Here is a 20,828-nt window from a genome sequence, read left to right as displayed (position 1 = left end):
AATGACAGCTCTGTACTATGCTGATTTCTGTGATATTCTCCTTCATGTTTTGGGGTTTTCCTAATAGCCGAACTCTCTCTTTTCCTGCCTAGGTGATTTCAGGATGATAATAGGAGAAGACAGATTCAAAGTGCACAACATAGTGCAGCCCAACATTGCCCATTTCCAGAAGCTGTACAGTTCCATACTGCAGGGCTGCCCTCAAGTGGTGTACAAGCACCAGCAGGGGAAGCTTGAGGCAAGTGTTCTCCTTGAAACAGCTTCTAACAAGGCTTCAGCACTGGCAGGTTTTTTATAAGGAGGAGTTACTGCTCATTTTCTGTATGAGCACAGAATGGACCCCAGCAAGGGAAGCAGAGCAGTAAAACCTGGGTTCTAATGGGTTCCACATGGAAATGACAGGCTGGGAAGTGAGGAACCAGCAGATGGTTTGTGTTACAGGGGTGAGGCTGCAATCAAAAAGTGCATCTCACAAAAAACCTCCTCAAGTTCCAGCTAGGAAGATCACCTGACTAAATCTAAATGCAATTAATACCCACACAAACCCATTTTTTCTTAGCTTTTTGGGAAATCCAAAATCCTCCAGTTCCAGCTATGAATATCACCTGACTAACCCCAAGTGAAATTCTGGCACTAATACCCATACAAAACTGATTTTCCTTAGCTTTTTGGGAAATCTAAAAATCCTCCAGTTCCAGCTATGAATATCACCTGACTAAACCCAAGTGAAATTCTGGCATTAATACCCACACAAACCCATTTTTCCTTAGCTTTTTTTGGGAAATCCAAAGTGATCAATACCTTGAATTCCATCTTTCTTGAATTCCATCAAGATCATCTGACTAAACCCAAGTGAAATTCTGGCACTAATACCCAGGCAAACCCATTTTTCCTTTGCTTTTTGGGAAATCTAAAAATCCTCCAGTTCCAGCTATGAAGATCACCTGACTAAACCCAGATGAAATTCTGGGACTAATACCCACACAAACCCATTTTTCCTTAGCTTTTTGGGAAATCCAAAATGATCAATACCTTGAATTCCATCTTTCTTGAATTCATCAAGATCACCTGACTAAACCCAAATGAAATTCTGGCACTAATACCCATACAAAACTGATTTTCCTTAGCTTTTTGAGAAATCCAAAAATCCTCAAGTTCTAACTATGAATATCACCTGACTAAACCCAGATGAAATTCTGGCACTAATACCCACACAAACCCATTTTTCCTTAGCTTTTTGTGAAATCCAAAGTGATCAATACCTTGAATTCCATCTTTCTTGAATTCCATCAAGATCACCTGACTAAACCCAAATGAAATTCTGGCATTAATACCCACATAAACCCATTTTTCCTTAGCTTTTTTTGGGAAATCCAAAGTGATCTATACCTTGAATTCCATCTTTCTTGAATTCCATCAAGATCACCTGACTAAACCCAAGTGAAATTCTGGCACTAATACCCACACAAAACCATTTTTCCTTAGCTTTTTTTGGGAAATCCAAAGTGACCAATATCTTGAATTCCATTTTTCTGCTGTAGCATTGCAGCTAGGGAAGAGATGCCACAGTCAGTAGCAATTTTCCCTTTTGTAATATTCCAGTGTGATATGAACTTCATGGTGAAGTCACAAATAGCACCACTTGTCTCATGGGTGTGGGTATCTCTTTATCCTCAAGCTTTGGTAATTCTGTCCCAAATGCCACCTTTTAGGATGTGTCTGTTAGAAATTTATTTAACTGCAGGCTTGAGTACAGTAAACTTTCACTGCAATGCTTTGGGGTAGAATACAGGCAAACCTGTATTACCCTGCAGCTGTCTCCAAGTTTTCTTATTGCTTATGTACAGTTTGGTGCAAGAAATATTGAAATGAATTTGGGAAAGAATTAGTAATGCTTCCTTTAAACAAATCCTGGTAGCATACTGCACATTTATTGCTGGCTAATATATCTCTCCACAATCCCATAACAGTCAGCAAGACTGCTTCAAATCAACAGCAAAATGAGGGCATTTAAACAAGCATTTCATACTTTATTGCTCACATCTTGCTGTGCTTATTGGGGTGCCAGGAACAGAATGGATCCCCTTTTTCAGGAGCTGCAGAGTTACAGAGAGAATCCCTTTTTCAGGAGATGCAGAGCTGCAGAGAGAATCCCTTGCTCAAGGGTGCCTGAGTGCAGCTGGGGGTGCAGGAACAGAATGGAGCCCCTTTCTCAGGAGATGCAGAGTTACAGAGAGAATCCCTTGTGCAGCTGGGGGTGCAGGAACAGAATGGATCCCCTTTCTCAGGAGATGCAGAGCTGCAGAGAGAATCCCTTGCTCAGGGGAGGCAGAGCTGCAGAGAGAATCCCTTGTGCTGCTGGGAGTGCAGGAACAGAATGGATCCTCTTTTTCAGGAGATGCAGAGTTACAGAGAGAATTCCTTGCTCAGGGGTGCCTGAGTGCAGCTGGGGGTGCAGGAACAGAATGGAACCCCTTTTTCAGGAGATGCAGAGTTACAGAGAGAATCCCTTTCTCAGGAGATGCAGAGTTACACAGAGAATTCCTTGCTCAGGGGTGCCTGAGTGCAGCTGGGGGTGCAGGAACAGAATGGATCCCCTTTCTCAGGAGCTGCAGAGAGAATCCCTTGTTCAGGGGTGCCTGAGTGCAGCTGGGGGTGCAGGAACAGAATGGATCCCCTTTTTCAGGAGATGCAGAGTTACAGAGAGAATCCCTGGCTCAGGGGAGGCAGAGCCCAGCCCTGAGCTCTGGTTCAGGCTCTGCTTCCTCCCACACAGAGCTCAGAGCTGCTCCCTCTCGCTGCCTCTGCAGTTGTGGCTGACTCATCTGGAGATCATTTTCCCCACACTTGCAAAAGGGAGTGGAGAGGGCAGTCAGGCTCCTGTCTGATGTCTCCATGAAGTGGCTAAAACCTTGTGTGGGAGGAATGGAGCTCTTCAGATTTTCCTCCTCTCTTGGAGAGCTCTGCCCCATGGTGCGTTGCAGTTTGGAGAAATCTGTCCAGGCCTGCACGGTGCTATCATTGTATTCAAAAAAGGCTCCTTGGATTTCTGATTTAGATTGCAAAATGTGGGATGAATGTTTGCTTCAGATTATACAAACCAGATGTGCTTTGGAGTTTAAAGCAGAGCAAATGGTTTTCTAGCTAAACTTGAAGTGTGTGTGTGTCTGCAGTTTGATTATATTCAGGCAGAAGAAACTCAGCTGAGGGGTCTTTGGGGAGCTTTTTTTTATTGTCCTGTGCTTGTTTCCAAAGGAAATTGGATACAACAGAAATGATAGAGTTTCAATGAACATTTACTTGCAGACACAGCAAGATCATGTGTGTCTTCTTTGAATAAAAACCCTTACAGTGAGTCATTCTTCAGGTTGAAAACTGAGATGCTGCATTTCCCTGTTCTTGGGAAGTTTTTATTACCATTGTTAAGGATCTTTTCCAGTGAAATAGATCAGGTTCTGTGAGATTTATCAGAGGTCAATTTTCTAACTTCTTTAAAAAAAAAAAAAAAAGAGAACTGAATGTTTTTAATGTCTTACTTTTATAACATTCAGATTGATAAAAGTCCAGAAGGTCAGTTTACACAACTCATGGCTTTGCCAAAGACTCTGCAACAACAGATAACTGCTCTGGTAAACCCTCCTGGAAAGAACAGAGACGTGGAAGAAATTTTACTGCAAGTTGCCCATGACCCTGACTGTGGATATCTGGTGCATCAAGGTAGGTCTGGCCCAGTGTCTGTGATCTCCTTTCAGACATGATAGATACACAAATCTATTGTGTATGTTCTCCTGTTTCAGGTGGGTTAAAGAGGAGGGTGAGTTAAAGAGAAGGGTGAAAAAGTCCAGGAGATAATAATGAAATCCATTCCTGAAAGCCTGAGTTTGGATTTGATTGCAGACAAGTTATCTGAAATATTACCAATACAGAAGGATGTGTTTTGGTTTGGATCCTAAGGAATAACAGTGTAGCCTGCTTAGATCACCCACCTCTGGTGCTTCCATTTTCAGGGAAAACCTCATCAAAGTCCTGAGCTTTCTGTCCTCCCAGGCAGAGATTGCAGGGCTGAGGTAATTCTGTGCCTTGCTGACATTTCCCTTGGCAGTCATGGTGCTTAGCCCAGACATGTGAGCCCTGGCAGGGAGCTGCAGCTGGAGGGGAAGGGCTGAGGTGCTTCTCATCAGCACAACTGCTCTGAGGCACCATTGTGTCATATGAGCAAGTCCAAGCTGATGCTGCACACACCAGTGCTCTGCTACACTGCAGGAAAATGAAAAAGTTTGGTCCTTTGTGCATTTGAAGAACCTGGCACATTTTATGTTCCAGGTAGGAAATTTTGCAGGCTCCCTGAGCACAGCAAAAATCCCCAGGAAACTTGGGAGCCACCAGACACTGACAGGGGAGCTGAGTGAGCTCCCAGCCTGGTTTCTGTGGGGGAAATAAAGCTCCGGGTGCTGCAGTTCTGCATGGACAGCCTGGGATGAGCTGCACCTGCACATGGAGCTTTCAGCTTTTAGCAGCAAAGGGCTGAAAGCTGGGTCTGGGAGGAGGAGCAGGGTTGGAGCTGCACACACAGCAGGGTTGGAGCTGCACACACAGAGCAGGGTTGAAGCTGCACACACAGAGCAGGGTTGGAGCTGCACACACACAGCAGGGCTGGAGCTGCACACACAGAGCAGGGTTGGAGCTGCAGGGTTGGAGCTGCACCCAGAGCAGGGTTGGAGCTGCACACACAGAGCAGGGTTGGAGCTGCACACACAGAGCAGGGTCGGAGCTGCACACACAGAGCAGGGTCGGAGCTGCACACACACAGCAGGGTTGGAGCTGCACACAGAGCAGGGTTGGAGCTGCACACACAGCAGGGTTGGAGCTGCACACACACAGCAGGGTTGGAGCTGCACACACAGAGCAGGGTTGGAGCTGCACACACAGAGCAGGGTCGGAGCTGCACACACACAGCAGGGTTGGAGCTGCACACAGAGCAGGGTTGGAGCTGCACACACAGCAGGGTTGGAGCTGCACACACACAGCAGGGTTGGAGCTGCACACACAGCAGGGTTGGAGCTGCACAGAGAGCAGGGTTGGAGCTGCACACACAGAGCAGGGTTGGAGCTGCACAGAGAGCAGGGTTGGAGCTGCACACACAGAGCAGGGTTGGAGCTGCACCCAGAGCAGGGTTGGAGCTGCACACACAGAGCAGGGTTGGAGCTGCACACACACAGCAGGGTTGGAGCTGCACACACAGAGCAGGGTTGGAGCTGCACCCAGAGCAGGGTTGGAGCTGCACACACACAGCAGGGTTGGAGCTGCACACACAGAGCAGGGTTGGAGCTGCACCCAGAGCAGGGTTGGAGCTGCACACACAGAGCAGGGTTGGAGCTGCACACACAGAGCAGGGTTGGAGCTGCACACACACAGCAGGGTTGGAGCTGCACACACAGAGCAGGGTTGGAGCTGCACCCAGAGCAGGGTTGGAGCTGCACACACAGAGCAGGGTTGGAGCTGCACACACAGAGCAGGGTTGGAGCTGCACACACAGAGCAGGGTTGGAGCTGCACACACAGAGCAGGGTTGGAGCTGCACCCACAGCAGGGTTGGAGCTGCACACACACAGCAGGGTTGGAGCTGCTCACACAGAGCAGGGTTGGAGCTGCACACACAGCAGGGTTGGAGCTGCTCACACAGAGCAGGGTTGGAGCTGCACCCAGAGCAGGGTTGGAGCTGCACACACACAGCAGGGTTGGAGCTGCACACACAGAGCAGGGTTGGAGCTGCACACACACAGCAGGGTTGGAGCTGCACACACACAGCAGGGTTGGAGCTGCACACACAGAGCAGGGTTGGAGCTGCACCCAGAGCAGGGTTGGAGCTGCACACACAGAGCAGGGTTGGAGCTGCACACACAGAGCAGGGTTGGAGCTGCACACACAGCAGGGTTGGAGCTGCACACACAGAGCAGGGTTGGAGCTGCACACACAGAGCAGGGTTGGAGCTGCACACACAGCAGGGTTGGAGCTGCACACACACAGCAGGTTTGAGCTGCACACACAGCTCTGATGGTTTCTGTAGCAGACTGGGCACATCTTCTCAGCCCTGCACTTTAAACCCTTAGCAGAAGACATCAAAATATTCTCTCACTTTTGTGATCAAAGCATTTTCCTAATTTATCAATCTGGGAAGGGCCAGGCCAGGCCGTTTGGGAATCCTACAAGACAGAGCTGATTACTCAAGTTGAATTGTGTTGTCCCAAGATATTTTGCTACATCAACACAATTTGTCCCTTTCTCTTCCCTATTCCTACCCCTCACATGATTTTACACTGGAATATTGTATCCTTCCTTACACATGGATTGTGCTAAGCTTTGTTCTTCAACATGGAAGCAAGATTTAAAAATATTTGAAATTATATTCTATGGGTCAATATAAAATGTGTCAGTTTGCAAGATTAGCTCTGAGACTAATACAACTCTACATTTCTTTCAATTATTTAGTGATGTGAGTAGTTTTGTACATATCACATAAAAACATACATGGTTTTATATGTGTTAGAACAAATATAACGTCATAGTTCTGAAAAAAAATTAAGATTTTTTAAACTGCTCTATTAAGAACCATGGACAATGACAGCTGGATGTGCCACAGTGCAGTGATAAACAAGCCTTATCTCCAAAAGCTGTAATTTAGGAAAGCCAGGGAAGAGCTGCACAATAGAGGTGTCTCTGCTTGATCAGAGGAGTGCGAAATCCCAATTTCATGTTGAAGTAAACAGGGAGGATCATTTGTTCTGCTCCAGAATGTTAATTTACCAGCACTTAGATGAAACAACTCTGAATCCTTTGTGGTCAATCATCTTAGCAGAGAGCTAATGGGAACACTTAATAAATGGGTTTTATCAATTCCTACTGCTTGTTGACTGTTTTAATACTGATTTGGGGTTTTATCTGTACATTACATATAAAAGAAATTAAAATAGTTTAGGGAATACTTTTAATTAGTATGAAAAAGCAGAGCAAACCCAAATTTCTCAGTGTATGTTTTACTTTCAGGCTGGCTTGTGTCCGGTTTTCGGCTGTTTGAGGGGCCTGGAAAGGCCCGAGGTGGCCTTGGGGCAGCCGCGTATCAAAGGACGAGAAGAGGCTTCAGTTCTTTTCTCGGTCTCGGTGTTTATTAATTGTTTATCTAAAAGATTTTCTCTCGGCCTGACAGAGCTCTGCTCAGCAGCCAGCCATGAGCACACTGTGTGCCCTCCGGACAGTCACCTATCTTTATACCCACAGTTACGTGTGCAATATTTATCATTTTTCCCCAATCCTTTTTATTCTTATTGTCCGGTGCACTTTCAGTAATGACCAATCCCAAAGTGCCACCATCACCACAGAAGATGGAGGAGAAGAAGAAGAAGAAGAAGGACAGGACACGCCCCAATTCCTCCATCTTACTTCTCTAAACCCCCCTGTACAGAAATCCTAAACCCTGTGTTTCACCCTCTAATTAACCAATCCCTTCACCATTCACCCCGGTGAAACCCTCCTGTCCTCATACAGGTGTCGTCTCCTGTGTGGGATCAAAGTCCAGCCACCAGACACTTCTGGAACATTCCAGGACTCCCGAGCCCCCCAAGGGTGCTCTCGGTGACACCTCAGTCCTGAGGTGCTGAGATCCCACAGGCTTGGTTGTAGAAGTGGAACAACATTTAACTTGTGCATGGTGGAGGGGCAAAGAATCCCCACACGAGTGCTGGATGGGTGACATCTGTGTGCTTTTCCCTCTGCAGGCATTTCAGCGATTGTGAGATCCTCCAGTATAGTGCAGAGTGCTAAAACCATCCTGACAGCTGGTAAGAATGTGTGGGGTGTCTGTCAGTGTGGGCCTGCTGATTTCACACAGCAAAAACGACACAAAGTACTGGCTTCTTACAGGGCTTTAAAGAATAAAATTTTTGTGTGTTTCACTAAAAGTCCCTAGAAAATACAAGCAGCATTTAAAGCAGAGGCTTTCTAGCAAAATTATAAAATGTGGAATGAGACTGGAGTCTGTGTGACTTAAATTAACAAACCAAACAACATCAGCTTTCATTTTCTCTGTTCTGGAGGTGGGCAGAGGAGATTTTGTGGAGCAAAAGCATTGGAAGGGAGGGGTTAAAACCAGTGTTATTCCTGTTGAATTCAAGTTATTCCAGTGTTATTCCTGTTATGTTCAAGTTATTCCAGTGTTATTTCTGTTATGTTGAAGTTCTATTCCTCTTATATTCAAGTTATAACCAGTGTTATTCCTGTTGAATTCAAGTTATTCCAGTGTTATTCCTGTTATGTTCAACTTATATTCCTCTTATATTCAAGTTATAACCAGTGTTATTCCTGTTATGTTCAAGTTATATTCCTCTTATATTCAAGTTATAACCAGCGTTATTCCTGTTGAATTCAAGTTATTCCAGTGTTATTCCTGTTGACTTCAAGTTATTCCAGTGTTATTCCTGTGGAATTCAAGTTATTCCAGTGTTATTCCTGTTATATTCAAGTTAAAACCAGTGTTATTCCTATTGAATTCACGTTATTCCCTTAAATTCAAGGTGTCCCAGAGCTGGTAAGGGCAGGAGTAGAACAGAAATGGTTGAACTGTGGGGTTATAAATCACCTCTGAGGCTCCTCAGCTCCCCTTGTGTGTGATGCTCTCAATCACTGACTCTGGGGAGTCCTCATGGATCTTTGAGCAACACTTGGCATTTTTATCTTCATTTTTTTATCATTTTATCATCATTTTATTATCATTTTTATAATCATTTTATTATTATTTTTATCATTCTGCTTCATGCACCTGAAATCAGTTCTTTGGGAAATGTCTCTATTTCCTTTGGTCTTCACTGCTTTTGCTTTGTATATAGTGGGGTTTTTTTCTCTTTCAAACAAAATGTAGTTTCCTTCTAATCAGTAATGTAGAGTTGTATGTAAAAACTGTTTTCTACTAGTGGGGGTGAAAACATATTTTTGGGATTTGGTTTAGGTAGAGCAAAAAAAAAATTTTGGGCCTTTACCTCCAGCACAAGCCAAATTTAAGCAAGGAGGCTTGGGGGGTGGATTTTTCTTACTTTTTGAATGATTTAGTTTTTTGGGGTTTTATTTTTTATGTATTTACACTTGTCTGCCAGAATCTGGTGAAAACCATGAGTGACAGAATTCAGGAGTGACATTTCCCTGCTCAAGGATGTCACCTCAGTATTTCTGAGGTGTGATGTTTGTGTGATCTGCTCTGGAATTGAGCAGGGATGGTGTCTATGGCTTTGGAGTTAATTAGCAAAAAACCTTTTGCAATTTTAATTTTTTTAAAATCTTTTTCTCCAAACACGTATGAGTGAGTTTATATTAAATCTGTCAGTATCTCCTAATGAAGATTTTCTCCCAGTGATGGTTTCTTCATTTGAAATGCATCACTGGGGCATCTCTTGGGGCTCTCCATGTTCACAGGATACAGAATTTACACAGAGAAATCAGGAATGTGGCTCCTGCATGGAAATATTTGCTTGACTCAGGCAAGGAATGTGTTTTACAGGGAAATGTGGAGCTTTAAATCCAGTCCCTAAGGATGCTGCATTTCTTTCTTTATTCTTTTTCCAAATCTTGTCTAATATTCTGGTCCCCTAAGACTTATTTTCACACTTTCTAGTAAAGACTTTAGGAGAAATATAAGGCTCTGACCTTCTGCAGTGCTTGTGTCAGGAATAGTAGCTTAAAATAAAAGAGAATGCTGAAATCTGTGGCTCCACTGAGCTTTGGCTTTTTATTGCTGTTCCTAATAACTGTACAAGTACTTTGTAAAGCTGCAAAAAAATGTTTTCATTAGCTGGCCATGACTCTTTTTGAAGTGTTCAAGGGAACACAATCTGGTTTCTTTAGCTGATTATTTTATCTTAACACCACCAGCAAAGGTGAGAGCCTGCTCTGGGCCACAGCATGGCAGTGCAGTGTGCAGCATTTCTAAATTCAGAGGGAAATCAGCAGTAACTGTGCTCAGATGCCATGCTGGGTATGAGCATTGCTGGCAAGGAGCACAAGAAGGAATTCCAACCCATTGAAGAGAACTTTTCTCATCTTTCTCTGCCAGTGTGGTTTTTGAGTGGAGCCCCAGCTCTGTGTTTTTGTTTGTTGTTAAATGCCCTGTTGAGTTTTGGAGAATGTGCCTGTGTGTTTCTTTGAGGCTGTGCTGAGGTTGCCTCTCTGTTTCCCATTAGAGATGGCACCAGGCTTTGATTTGTTTTCCCACATAGCCAGAGCCCGCCTGGCCTTTGGGAACTCACTCTGCAACTCTCAGATTTAGCTCCTCTGAAAATGTTGCTACTTCTTTAGCTTCTTTCTTCTTCATGTTTTACTCAAGGAATGCTGCAAGCTTTGAAAATTTTTCTATAAATACAGCCTTACATCATAAATCATCAATTGAAACATTTGTCCAAGGTACTTTTAAGTTACCACGAATGTTCTGAATATCATTTATTTTAAAGGATTTTTTTCTTAAAGGAGCAGGTTTCATTTGTCCAAGATATTTTTAAGTTAGGACAAATGTGCTGAATAGCATTTGTTTTCAAGGATTTTCTTTTTTAAAGAAGCAGGTTTCATTTGTCCAAGATACTTTTAAGTTACCACAGATGTTCTGAATAGCATTTATTTTCAAGGATTTTTTCTTAAAGAAGCAGGTTTCATTTGTTCAAGATACTTTTAAGGTAGCACAAATGTTCTGAATAGCATTTATTTTCAAGGATTTTTTTCTTAAAGGAGCAGGTTTCATTTGTCCAAGATACTTTTAAGTTAGGAAAAATGTGTTGAATAGCATTTATTTTTAAGGATTTTTTTTTAAGGAGCAGGCTTACATATCAAATATTCAGGTTTTGTGATAACTGCTCTCTTCATCAGCTGTCTGAGCTGATAACTGCTGGCTTCAGTGTAAATATCTGTAAATATGCATATATATCTTCATGCCACACTACAAATATCTAATGATTTGCTCCACATGACATATATTTTACTCAAGGAATGCTGCAAGCTTTGAAAATTTTTCTATAAATACAGCCTTAAAGCATAAATCATCAATTGAAACATTTGTCCAAGATACTTTTAAGTTAGCACAAATGTTCTGAAGAGCATTTATTTTCAAGGATTCAAGGATTTTTTTCTTAAAGAAGCAGGTTTCATTTGTTCAAGATACTTTTAAGGTAGCACAAATGTTCTGAAGAGCATTTATTTTCAAGGATTTTTTCTTAAAGAAGCAGGTTTCATTTGTCCAAGATATTTTTAAGTTAGCACAAATGTTCTGAAGAGCATTTATTTTCAAGGATTCAAGGATTTTTTTCTTAAAGAAGCAGGTTTCATTTGTCCAAGATATTTTTAAGTTAGGACAAATGTTCTGAAGAGCATTTATTTCCAAGGTTTTTTTTTCTTGAAGAAGCAGGTTTCATTTGTCCAAGATACTTTTAAGAGAAATGTGTTGAATAGCATTTATTTTCAAGGATTTTTGTTTTTAAGGAGCAGGCTTACATATCAAATATTCAGGTTTTGTGATAACTGCTGGCTTCAGTGTAAATATCTGTAAATATGCATATATATGTTCGTGCCACACTACAAATATCTAATGATACATGACATATATTTTACTCAAGGAATGCTGCAACTTTGAAAATTTTTCCATAAATACAGTCTTAGAGCATAAATCACCAATTGAAACATTTGTCCAAGATACTTTTAAGTGAGGACCAATGTTCTAAAGAGCATTTATTTTCAAAGATTCAAGGATTTATTTTTAAAGGAGCAGTTTCATTTGTTCAAGATACTTTTAAGGTAGCACAAATGTTCTGAAGAGCATTTGTTTTAAATGATTTTTTTCTTAAAGGAGCAGGTTTCATTTGTTCAAGATACTTTTAAGGTAGCACAAATGTTCTGAAGAGCATTTATTTCCAAGGATTTTTTTCTTAAAGGAGCAGGTTTCATTTGTCCAAGATACTTTTAAGTTAGGAAAAATGTGCTGAATAGCATTTATTTCCAAGGATTTTTGTTTTTAAGGAGCAGGCTTACATATCAATATTCAGGTTTTGTGATAACTGCTCTCTTCATCAGCTGTCTGAGCTGATAACTGCTGGCTTCAGTGTAAATATCTGTAAATATGCATATATATCTTCATGCCACACTACAAATATCTAATGATTTGCTCCACATGACATATATTTTACTCAAGGAATGCTGCAAGCTTTGAAAATTTTTCTATAAATACAGCCTTACCTCATAAATCATCAATTGAAGCATTTGTCCAAGGTACTTTTAAGTTAGGACAAATGTTCTGAAGAGCATTTATTTTCAAAGATTCAAGGATTTATTTTTAAAGGAGCAGTTTGATTTGTTCAAGATACTTTTAAGGTAGCACAAATGTTCTGAATAGCATTTATTTTCAAGGATTTTTTTCTTAAAGAAGCAGGTTTCATTTGTCCAAGATACTTTTAAGTTAGCACAAATGTTCTGAATAGCATTTATTTTCAAGGATTTTCTTTTTTAAAGGAGCAGGTTTCATTTGTCCAAGATACTTTTAAGTTAGGACAAATGTGCTGAATAGCATTTGTTTTCAAGGATTTTTTTCTTAAAGGAGCAGGTTTCATTTGTCCAAGATACTTTTAAGAAAAATGTGTTGAATAGCATTTGTTTTCAAGGATTTTTGTTTTTAAGGAGCAGGTTTACATATCAAAATTCAGGTTTTGTGATAACTGCTCTCTTCATCAGCTGTCTGAGCTGATAACTGCTGGCTTCAGTGTAAATATCTGTAAATATGCATATATATCTTCATGCCACACTACAAATATCTAATGATTTGCTCCACATGACATATATTTTACTCAAGGAATGCTGCAAGCTTTGAAGATTTTTCTATAAATACAGTCTTAGAGCATAAATCACCAACTGAAGCATTTGTCCAAGGTACTTTTAAGTTAGGACAAATGTTCTGAATAGCATTTATTTTCAAAGATTCAAGGATTTATTTTTAAAGGAGCAGTTTGATTTGTTCAAGATACTTTTAAGGTAGCACAAATGTTCTGAAGAGCATTTATTTCCAAGGATTTTTTTCTTAAAGGAGCAGGTTTCATTTGTCCAAGATACTTTTAAGAAAAATGTGTTGAATAGCATTTATTTTCAAGGATTTTTGTTTTTAAGGAGCAGGCTTACATATCAAATATTCAGGTTTTGTGATAACTGCTGGCTTCAGTGTAAATATCTGTAAATATGCATATATATGTTCATGCCACACTACAAATATCTAATGATTTGCTCCACATGACATATATTTTACTCAAGGAATGCTGCAAGCTTTGAAAATTTTTCTATAAATACAACCTTAAAGCATAAATCATCAATTGAAACACTTGTCCAAGATACTTTTAAGTTACCACAAATGTTCTGAAGAGCATTTATTTTCAAATATTCAAGGATTTATTTTTAAAGGAGCAGTTTCATTTGTTCAGGATACTTTTAAGGTAGCACAAATGTGCTGAATAGCATTTATTCTCAAGGATTTTTTTCTTAAAGGAGCAGGTTTCATTTGTTCAAGATACTTTTAAGAAAAATGTGTTGAATAGCATTTATTTTCAAGGATTTTTGTTTTTAAGGAGCAGGCTTACATATCAAATATTCAGGTTTTGTGATAACTGCTGGCTTCAGTGTAAATATCTGTAAATATGCATATATATGTTCGTGCCACACTACAAATATCTAATGATACATGACATATATTTTACTCAAGGAATGCTGCAAGCTTTGAAAATTTTTCTATAAATACAGTCTTACATCATAAATCACCAATTGAAACATTTGTCCAAGATACTTTTAAGTTAGGACAAATGTTCTGAATATCATTTATTTTAAGGGATTTTTTTCTTAAAGGAGCAGGTTTCATTTGTCCAAGATATTTTTAAGTTAGGACAAATGTGCTGAATAGCATTTGTTTTCAAGGATTTTCTTTTTTAAAGAAGCAGGTTTCATTTGTCCAAGATACTTTTAAGGTAGCACAAATGTTCTGAAGAGCATTTATTCTCAAGGATTTTTTTCTTAAATCCTTGAATCCTTGATTTCTTAAATCCTTTCAAGGATTTTTTTCCTTAAAAAAAGGATTTTTTTCATTTGTTCAAGATACTTTTAAGAGAAATGTGTTGAATAGCATTTATTTTCAAGGATTTTTGTTTAAGGAGCAGGCTTACATATCAATATTCAGGTTTTGTGATAACTGCTCTCTTCATCAGCTGTCTGAGCTGATAACTGCTGGCTTCAGTGTAAATATCTGTAAATATGCATATATATGTTCATGCCAGACTACAAATATCTAATGATTTGCTGCACATGACATATATTTTACTCAAGGAATGCTGCAAGCTTTGAAAATTTTTCTATAAATACAGCCTTAAAGCATAAATCATCAATTGAAGCATTTGTCCAAGGTACTTTTAAGTTAGGACAAATGTTCTGAAGAGAATTTATTTTATAGGATTTTTTTCTTAAAGGAGCAGGTTTCATTTGTCCAAGATACTTTTAAGGTAGCACAAATGTGCTGAATAGCATTTATTTTCAAGGATTTTTTTCTTAAAGGAGCAGGTTTCATTTGTTCAAGATACTTTTAAGAAAAATGTGTTGAATAGCATTTATTTTCAAGGATTTTTGTTTTTAAGGAGCAGGCTTACATATCAAATATTCAGGTTTTGTGATAACTGCTGGCTTCAGTGTAAATATCTGTAAATATGCATATATATGTTCATGCCACACTACAAATATCTAATGATTTGCTCCACATGACATATATTTTACTCAAGGAATGCTGCAAGCTTTGAAAATTTTTCTATAAATACAGTCTTAGAGCATAAATCACCAATTGAAACATTTGTCCAAGATACTTTTAAGTTAGCACAAATGTTCTGAAGAGCATTTATTTTCAAAGATTCAAGGATTTATTTTTAAAGGAGCAGTTTGATTTGTCCAAGATACTTTTAAGGTAGCACAAATGTGCTGAATAGCATTTATTTTCAAGGATTTTTTTCTTAAAGAAGCAGGTTTCATTTGTTCAAGATGCTTTTAAGGTAGCACAAATGTTCTGAAGAGCATTTATTTCCAAGGATTTTTTTCTTAAAGGAGCAGGTTTCATTTGTCCAAGATACTTTTAAGAAAAATGTGTTGAATAGCATTTATTTTCAAGGATTTTTGTTTTTAAGGAGCAGGCTTACATATCAAATATTCAGGTTTTGTGATAACTGCTCTCTTCATCAGCTGTCTGAGCAGATAAAGTCTTGATTTCACAGAATATTTGTGTCCTGTAAGAGGCATCCATGCAGACAACTCCAAGAGCTACTTGGAACTCTAGTTTGAATTCTAGCTTGAATCCTCACACAGAAGACTTGTAGGAATTTTCTGTCATGATTTTCTCCCCAAACAGAAATTTTTAGGTCATAAGAGCCAGAAAACTACCCAGATCTTGGGTGAAGGGCAAAAAAAATCCAAATCTTTCCTTTCTCTTTCCTTCTGGATTATCAATCCACACTGTCATCCCTCTGTGTTCCATCCCTTTAAGTGTTGTAGTCAGGAAGAGATGGGGTGGCTTCAGTGTAAATATCTGTAAATATGCACGTATCTGTGTGTGCCACACTACAAATCCATCATTATTTGCTCCAACAAATAATTATATATTTGCCTGGCAGTACATCCATCCTAGCAGGGCATTTTGGGGACTCCCAGCAAACCCTGCCTTGCAGAGAGCTCAGTGGGGATGGCTGAGTGAAAGCAGACCCGGGTTGTGTTTGCACAAACGCTGTGGGCCCGCTCCCATGTGCATCAGGGCTTTGTTCTGTGTCCTCCAGTGGAAAAATCTAAAGGGGAGGTGCAACCACCGAGTCACAGCTTCAGAGCTGAAGTAACAGACGTTTTCATGTGGTCCAAGTGCTTCAGATTCTGAGAGAGAGCTGTAATTACAGCACATTAACTTTTCCTGCAGCTGGGATTCATCAGCCTGAGGGCTGCTCTGGGGAGAGGCTGAGCTGGGTGGACAAACCTGTGCTGGGCAGTGGGGCCAGCAGCTCCTTGTGTGCCCTGGGAAGGATGTGCTGCTGAGCAGGGCAGGCTGAGAGCAGCGCTGTCCCTGCAGCTGAGAGCTGCTGTCATCTATACTGCAAGAGTTCTATTGTCATTACATTGCAAGAGTTCCACATTGCCACAGTTTTGGACCTCCTTGATGTTCCTTGTAGGCAGCTCCTCTGGGCACTGATTCTTCCTTGTCCTCACAGCAGCCACTGACTCCAGTTGTTGTCCGGTTTTCGGCTGTTTGAAGGGCCTGGAAAGGCCCGGGGTGGCCTTGGGGCAGCCGCGTATCAAAGGACAAGAAGAGGCTTCAGTTCTTCTTTCGGTTTTTATGTTTATTAAATGTTTATCTAAAAGATTTTCTTTCAGCCCAACAGAGCTCTGCTCAGCAGCCAGCCATGAGCACACTGTCACTCCCTCCGGGCGGTCACCTATCTTTATACCCAAAGTTACGTGTACAATATTTATCATTTTTCCCCAATACCTTTTATTCTTATTACTCGGTGCACTTTCAGTAATGACCAATCCCAAAGTGCCACCATCACCACAGAAGATGGAGGAGAAGAAGAAGAAGAAGAAGGACAGGACACGCCCCAATTCCTCCATCTTACTTCTCTAAACCCCCCTGTACAGAAATCCTAAACCCTGTGTCTCACCCTCTAATTAACCAATCCCTTCACCATTCACCCCGGTGAAACCCTCCTGTCCTCATACAGGTGTCGTCTCCTGTGTAGGATCAAAGTCCAGCCACCAGGCACTTCTGGAACATTCCAGGACTCCCGAGCCCCCCAAGGGTGGTCTCAGTGACTCGGCACCTCAGGACTCAGATCCTGAGATCCCACAAGTTCCCACCAATCCACTCTTTTATAGCACTCTTCTTACTGGCTACAGGTGTGGCCTGTTAACATCAGGCCTGCTCCGTATCCTTAATAATTACCCCAGCTGCAGCTCTTTAGGGGGTGAGATTGCTTTCTGTGCTGCCTTTATTTACTTGTGTTCTATCCCCCTACAGAGAGCAGCAGTGTCCCTGCAGCTGAGAGCAGGAATCTTATTTCCAGTGTGCCTGCAGGCTGCAATACCTGCACCATTCCCTGCAGGCTGAGAGCAGCAGTGTCCCTGCACCATTCCCTGCAGTGCCTGCACCATTCCCTGCAGGATGCAGTGTCTGCACCACTCCCTGCAGTGCTTGCACCATTCCCTGCAGTGCCTGCACCATTCCCTGCAGTGCTTGCACCATTCCCTGCAGTGCCTGCACCATTCCCTGCATTGTCTGCACCATTCTCTGCAGTGTCTGCACCGTTCCCTGCAGTGCCTGCACCATTCCCTGCAGTGCCTGCACCATTCCCTGCAGTGCCTGCACCATTCCCTGCAGTGCCTGCACCGTTCCCTGCAGTGCCTGCACCATTCCCTGCAGTGTCTGCACCATTCCCTGCAGTGCCTGCACCATTCCCTGCAGTGCCTGCACCATTCTCTGCAGTGCCTGCACCATTCCCTGCAGTGTCTGCACCATTCCCTGCAGTGCCTGCACCATTCCCTGCAGTGCCTGCACCATTCTCTGCAGTGCTTGCACCACTCCCTGCAGTGCTTGCACCATTCCCTGCAGTGCCTGCACCATTCTCTGCAGTGCCTGCACCATTCCCTGCAGTGCCTGCACCATTCTCTGCAGTGCCTGCACCATTCCCTGCAGTGCCTGCACCATTCCCTGCAGGCTGCAGTGCCTGCACCGTTCTCTGCAGTGCCTGCACCATTCCCTGCAGTGCCTGCACCATTCCCTGCAGGCTGCAGTGCCTGCACCATTCCCTGCAGTGCCTGCACCATTCCCTGCAGGCTGCAGTGTCTGCAGCATTCCCTGCAGTGCCTGCACCACTCCCTGCAGTGCCTGCACCATTCTCTGCAGTGCCTGCACCATTCCCTGCAGTGTCTGCACCATTCCCTGCAGGCTGAGGGCAGCAGTGTCCCTGCAGGCTGCAGTGCCTGCACCATTCTCTGCAGTGCCTGCACCATTCCCTGCAGTGCCTGCACCATTCCCTGCAGTCCTGCAGCTGCAGTGGATCTCCCACACGCTGGAATTCCCTGCAGTGGCAGAGCAGCAGTTCCTCTCTCAGAGTGGCTGCCTCCTGCAGCTCGGGCATTTCCAGAGCCACACTTACACAATTTAAACTTTTTTAACATTTGTGCTGTGCCAGAGCTCAGGCTGGCTTTGTGCTGCTGCAGCAATTGTTGCTCTGTGTGCAATCTCCATGCAGATTTCTCCAGCACTTGGTTATTTATTTGTTATTTGAGATGCTGCAAGGAAAAGCCTGTCATGACTTCATTAGTGCGCTTGCTTTTACAAAAACCTGGTCAATATAGAAAAGTTGGAGCTTACACATGGGATACACATGGGTTTCTCAGTTCAAAATACATGGATGGATGTTTTCCTGCCCAAAATGAAGTTGAGTTGATTTAAATTGCAGTTGAAGACACCAGAAGTGCAGAGCTGATTCTCTGCAGTCTGTTTGTTATCAGAGGCTTCTTACTTCAGAATTGAGTGTGCACCTTTCCTTCTGCTGCCAACTCATTTGCCTTCTTGCAACTTGAATTTGAATGCATCTATCATTTAAAATATCATATCTTTAATTGATTTCTTTCTTTCACTTTCCTTTTCCTTGAGGTCTTCCCAAATCAGGTATTTTTATGCCCCCCAAAAAATTGAAGAAATCCAGTGCAGCACATGGCTAAACTTGGGTTGTGGTTCCTTGTTTGCTGCAAGTGTTTCCTTGTGTTCTGTGACTTTTGGCTAAATTCCTTGTGTGTTTTTAGTCAGTTTTGTCAGGTGTTCAATTAAATAAACATAGGAGAGATTGTAGTAAATATAATTTACTACACCTTTAATCTGTGCACGTGTCAAAATCAGAGCTTTCTGTGCAGCACTAAAAAGTTGCCTTTTCAGTTGTGAATTTGTGAGGGTGTGATTAGACTGTGCTGTAATCTGAGCAGTCACTCAGTACAGTTTTGGGTCTATCTGCTTGATTTGGGGTGATTTTTGAAAACAAAAAAGGAAAAGCAAGTGGCTGCACTGCTGGGATCTCAGAACCCCCCTGAAATGCCAAGACTAAGAGTGATTTGTTGTAAAATTTATAAATACTCTGTGACTAAACCCAGCAAAAGGTTTTTACTCCAAATCTATAAGAGGAGGCTCATCTCTGCTAAAACTTCAGAAATTGTTTAACTCCAAGGATACATTTTACACATTTTTTAGGACTCATCCTCAGTCCCATCATATCTAAAACTCACAGATGCTTGTAGGCAAGAACTGCTGCTGCTCTGCAAATTGAGGTGTCTGCCTTTATTGGATGCCATGACATGGAATTTACCAGAATTCTGCTCTATTTACTCTGCTCTGATGGCATTAAAAGTATTTTTGGTGGCATTATTTACTGTGCCTGTGACAGGAAGGTTATTTGCATGCATTAGGCTGTCATTCAATCCTTCACTTGTTGCACTAAGCACCTTCTGCTAAATGTTGATATTTTTTCCTCTTTTTTCTTCTTTTTTTTTTAGGGGCAAAGAAATCTGTGATCTACAGTTTGAAGAAATTATATAAGATGGCAAAGGGAGAGTTAAAGAAGCCATCCTGAGTCTGTACATACTGTGTATGGGTAAATAAATGGTACTTTTTCTCTAAATGTTTTGCAGATGTGACTTTGCATACTTGAGAAGATTCCAGTGTATTTAAAAAGTCTGTTCTGATGATTTACATGCCCAATTTTCTTAATGAAATTGGAACTTTTTTAATGGGAGGTTTGTTGGCAATAGGGCAAAGGAATTACACTCTGTAAATACTGAAATGAGTTTTCCTGTGGATTTTGAAGAATCCTAAGTAAAAAAGATTGATTGAATAGATGGATTAAAACCCAAAGTGATTCATTTTCTATGTGGTGATAGCTTTACTTCCCATAATGCCCTCAGAGTCTCAAAATTATCAATATCCCAAATTTATTCTTTCAGGGATTTCCAAACTGGAAAATCCATTGAGATTTCAGTAGAGATTTCTGACATTCCTGCCCTGACAGGTTCATCCTTGGAATTCCTCTGAGGATGCTCCCTGTGACATCTTGAATCTCAAAATCTGCCCCAGTGTGGGAGAGGGAAAAGAGCAGCTTGGCAGGTGTCACATCCTTTAGTAAGGATATTTAATAATATTAATTAATAAGGATATTTAATAATAATAAATTTGTGTGTTCCTTTTGTGAGGCTGAAATAGGAAGTGCCCAATTCATGGGCATTGTCACAAGGGCCAGAGTTGGAAGGAAAATCAGAATTCCATGGATCTCTTTGGGCAGATTTAGACAGTATTTATGGTTTTGCAGAAGATTTCATCAAAACACTTGAAAATTTGGAATATTATGAACAAAAGCACAGCTTGGTTAATTCTTTGATTATATTTTTTTCCCCTTAAAATGCTGCCCACAAAGATGAAACTTGAACTCCCTTTAAATGAGCTAAACCAAAGAGAATTGGAATTTTACATGACTTGTTGCATTAATCATGCCATGGAAGAATGGACATGTCTGGTGCAGTAAACTGGGAGGATCTTTTATAAATAAAATATTTTTCACACTGACTCAGGTGGGTTTGCTAATTTGGGAAATTTTCCTTAATAGAAATAAACTCAGGTAAGGTTTCATTTTCCTTGTGAGACTGTCAATGATAAAAATAATTTAATGGTTAAAAAAAGGAAATAAAATGTATCTTTTCTGATCAGCA

At 41.4% G+C, this 20,828-nt stretch overlaps 1 protein-coding gene across 1 annotated transcript in view; it reads left to right on the top strand.

Annotated features, from left to right (window-relative positions):
- TAMM41 (TAM41 mitochondrial translocator assembly and maintenance homolog) overlaps nucleotides 1–20,828 on the top strand; it is a 28,283-nt gene extending 7,455 nt beyond the window's left edge. The window contains exons 5-8 of the mRNA XM_074550134.1: nucleotides 93–232; nucleotides 3,546–3,717; nucleotides 7,772–7,834; nucleotides 19,623–20,828. Coding sequence (XP_074406235.1) covers nucleotides 93–232; nucleotides 3,546–3,717; nucleotides 7,772–7,834; nucleotides 19,623–19,699 — 452 coding nt within the window. The 3' untranslated portion in view covers nucleotides 19,700–20,828. The remainder of the gene's footprint in view (nucleotides 1–92; nucleotides 233–3,545; nucleotides 3,718–7,771; nucleotides 7,835–19,622) is intronic.

The sequence above is a fragment of the Zonotrichia albicollis genome, chromosome 12, assembly GCF_047830755.1.
Source record: "Zonotrichia albicollis isolate bZonAlb1 chromosome 12, bZonAlb1.hap1, whole genome shotgun sequence".
Taxonomy (NCBI): Eukaryota; Metazoa; Chordata; class Aves; order Passeriformes; family Passerellidae; genus Zonotrichia; species Zonotrichia albicollis.
The sequence above is the reverse complement of the archived record's forward strand: the minus strand, read 5'-3'. Positions and strand labels throughout refer to the sequence as shown.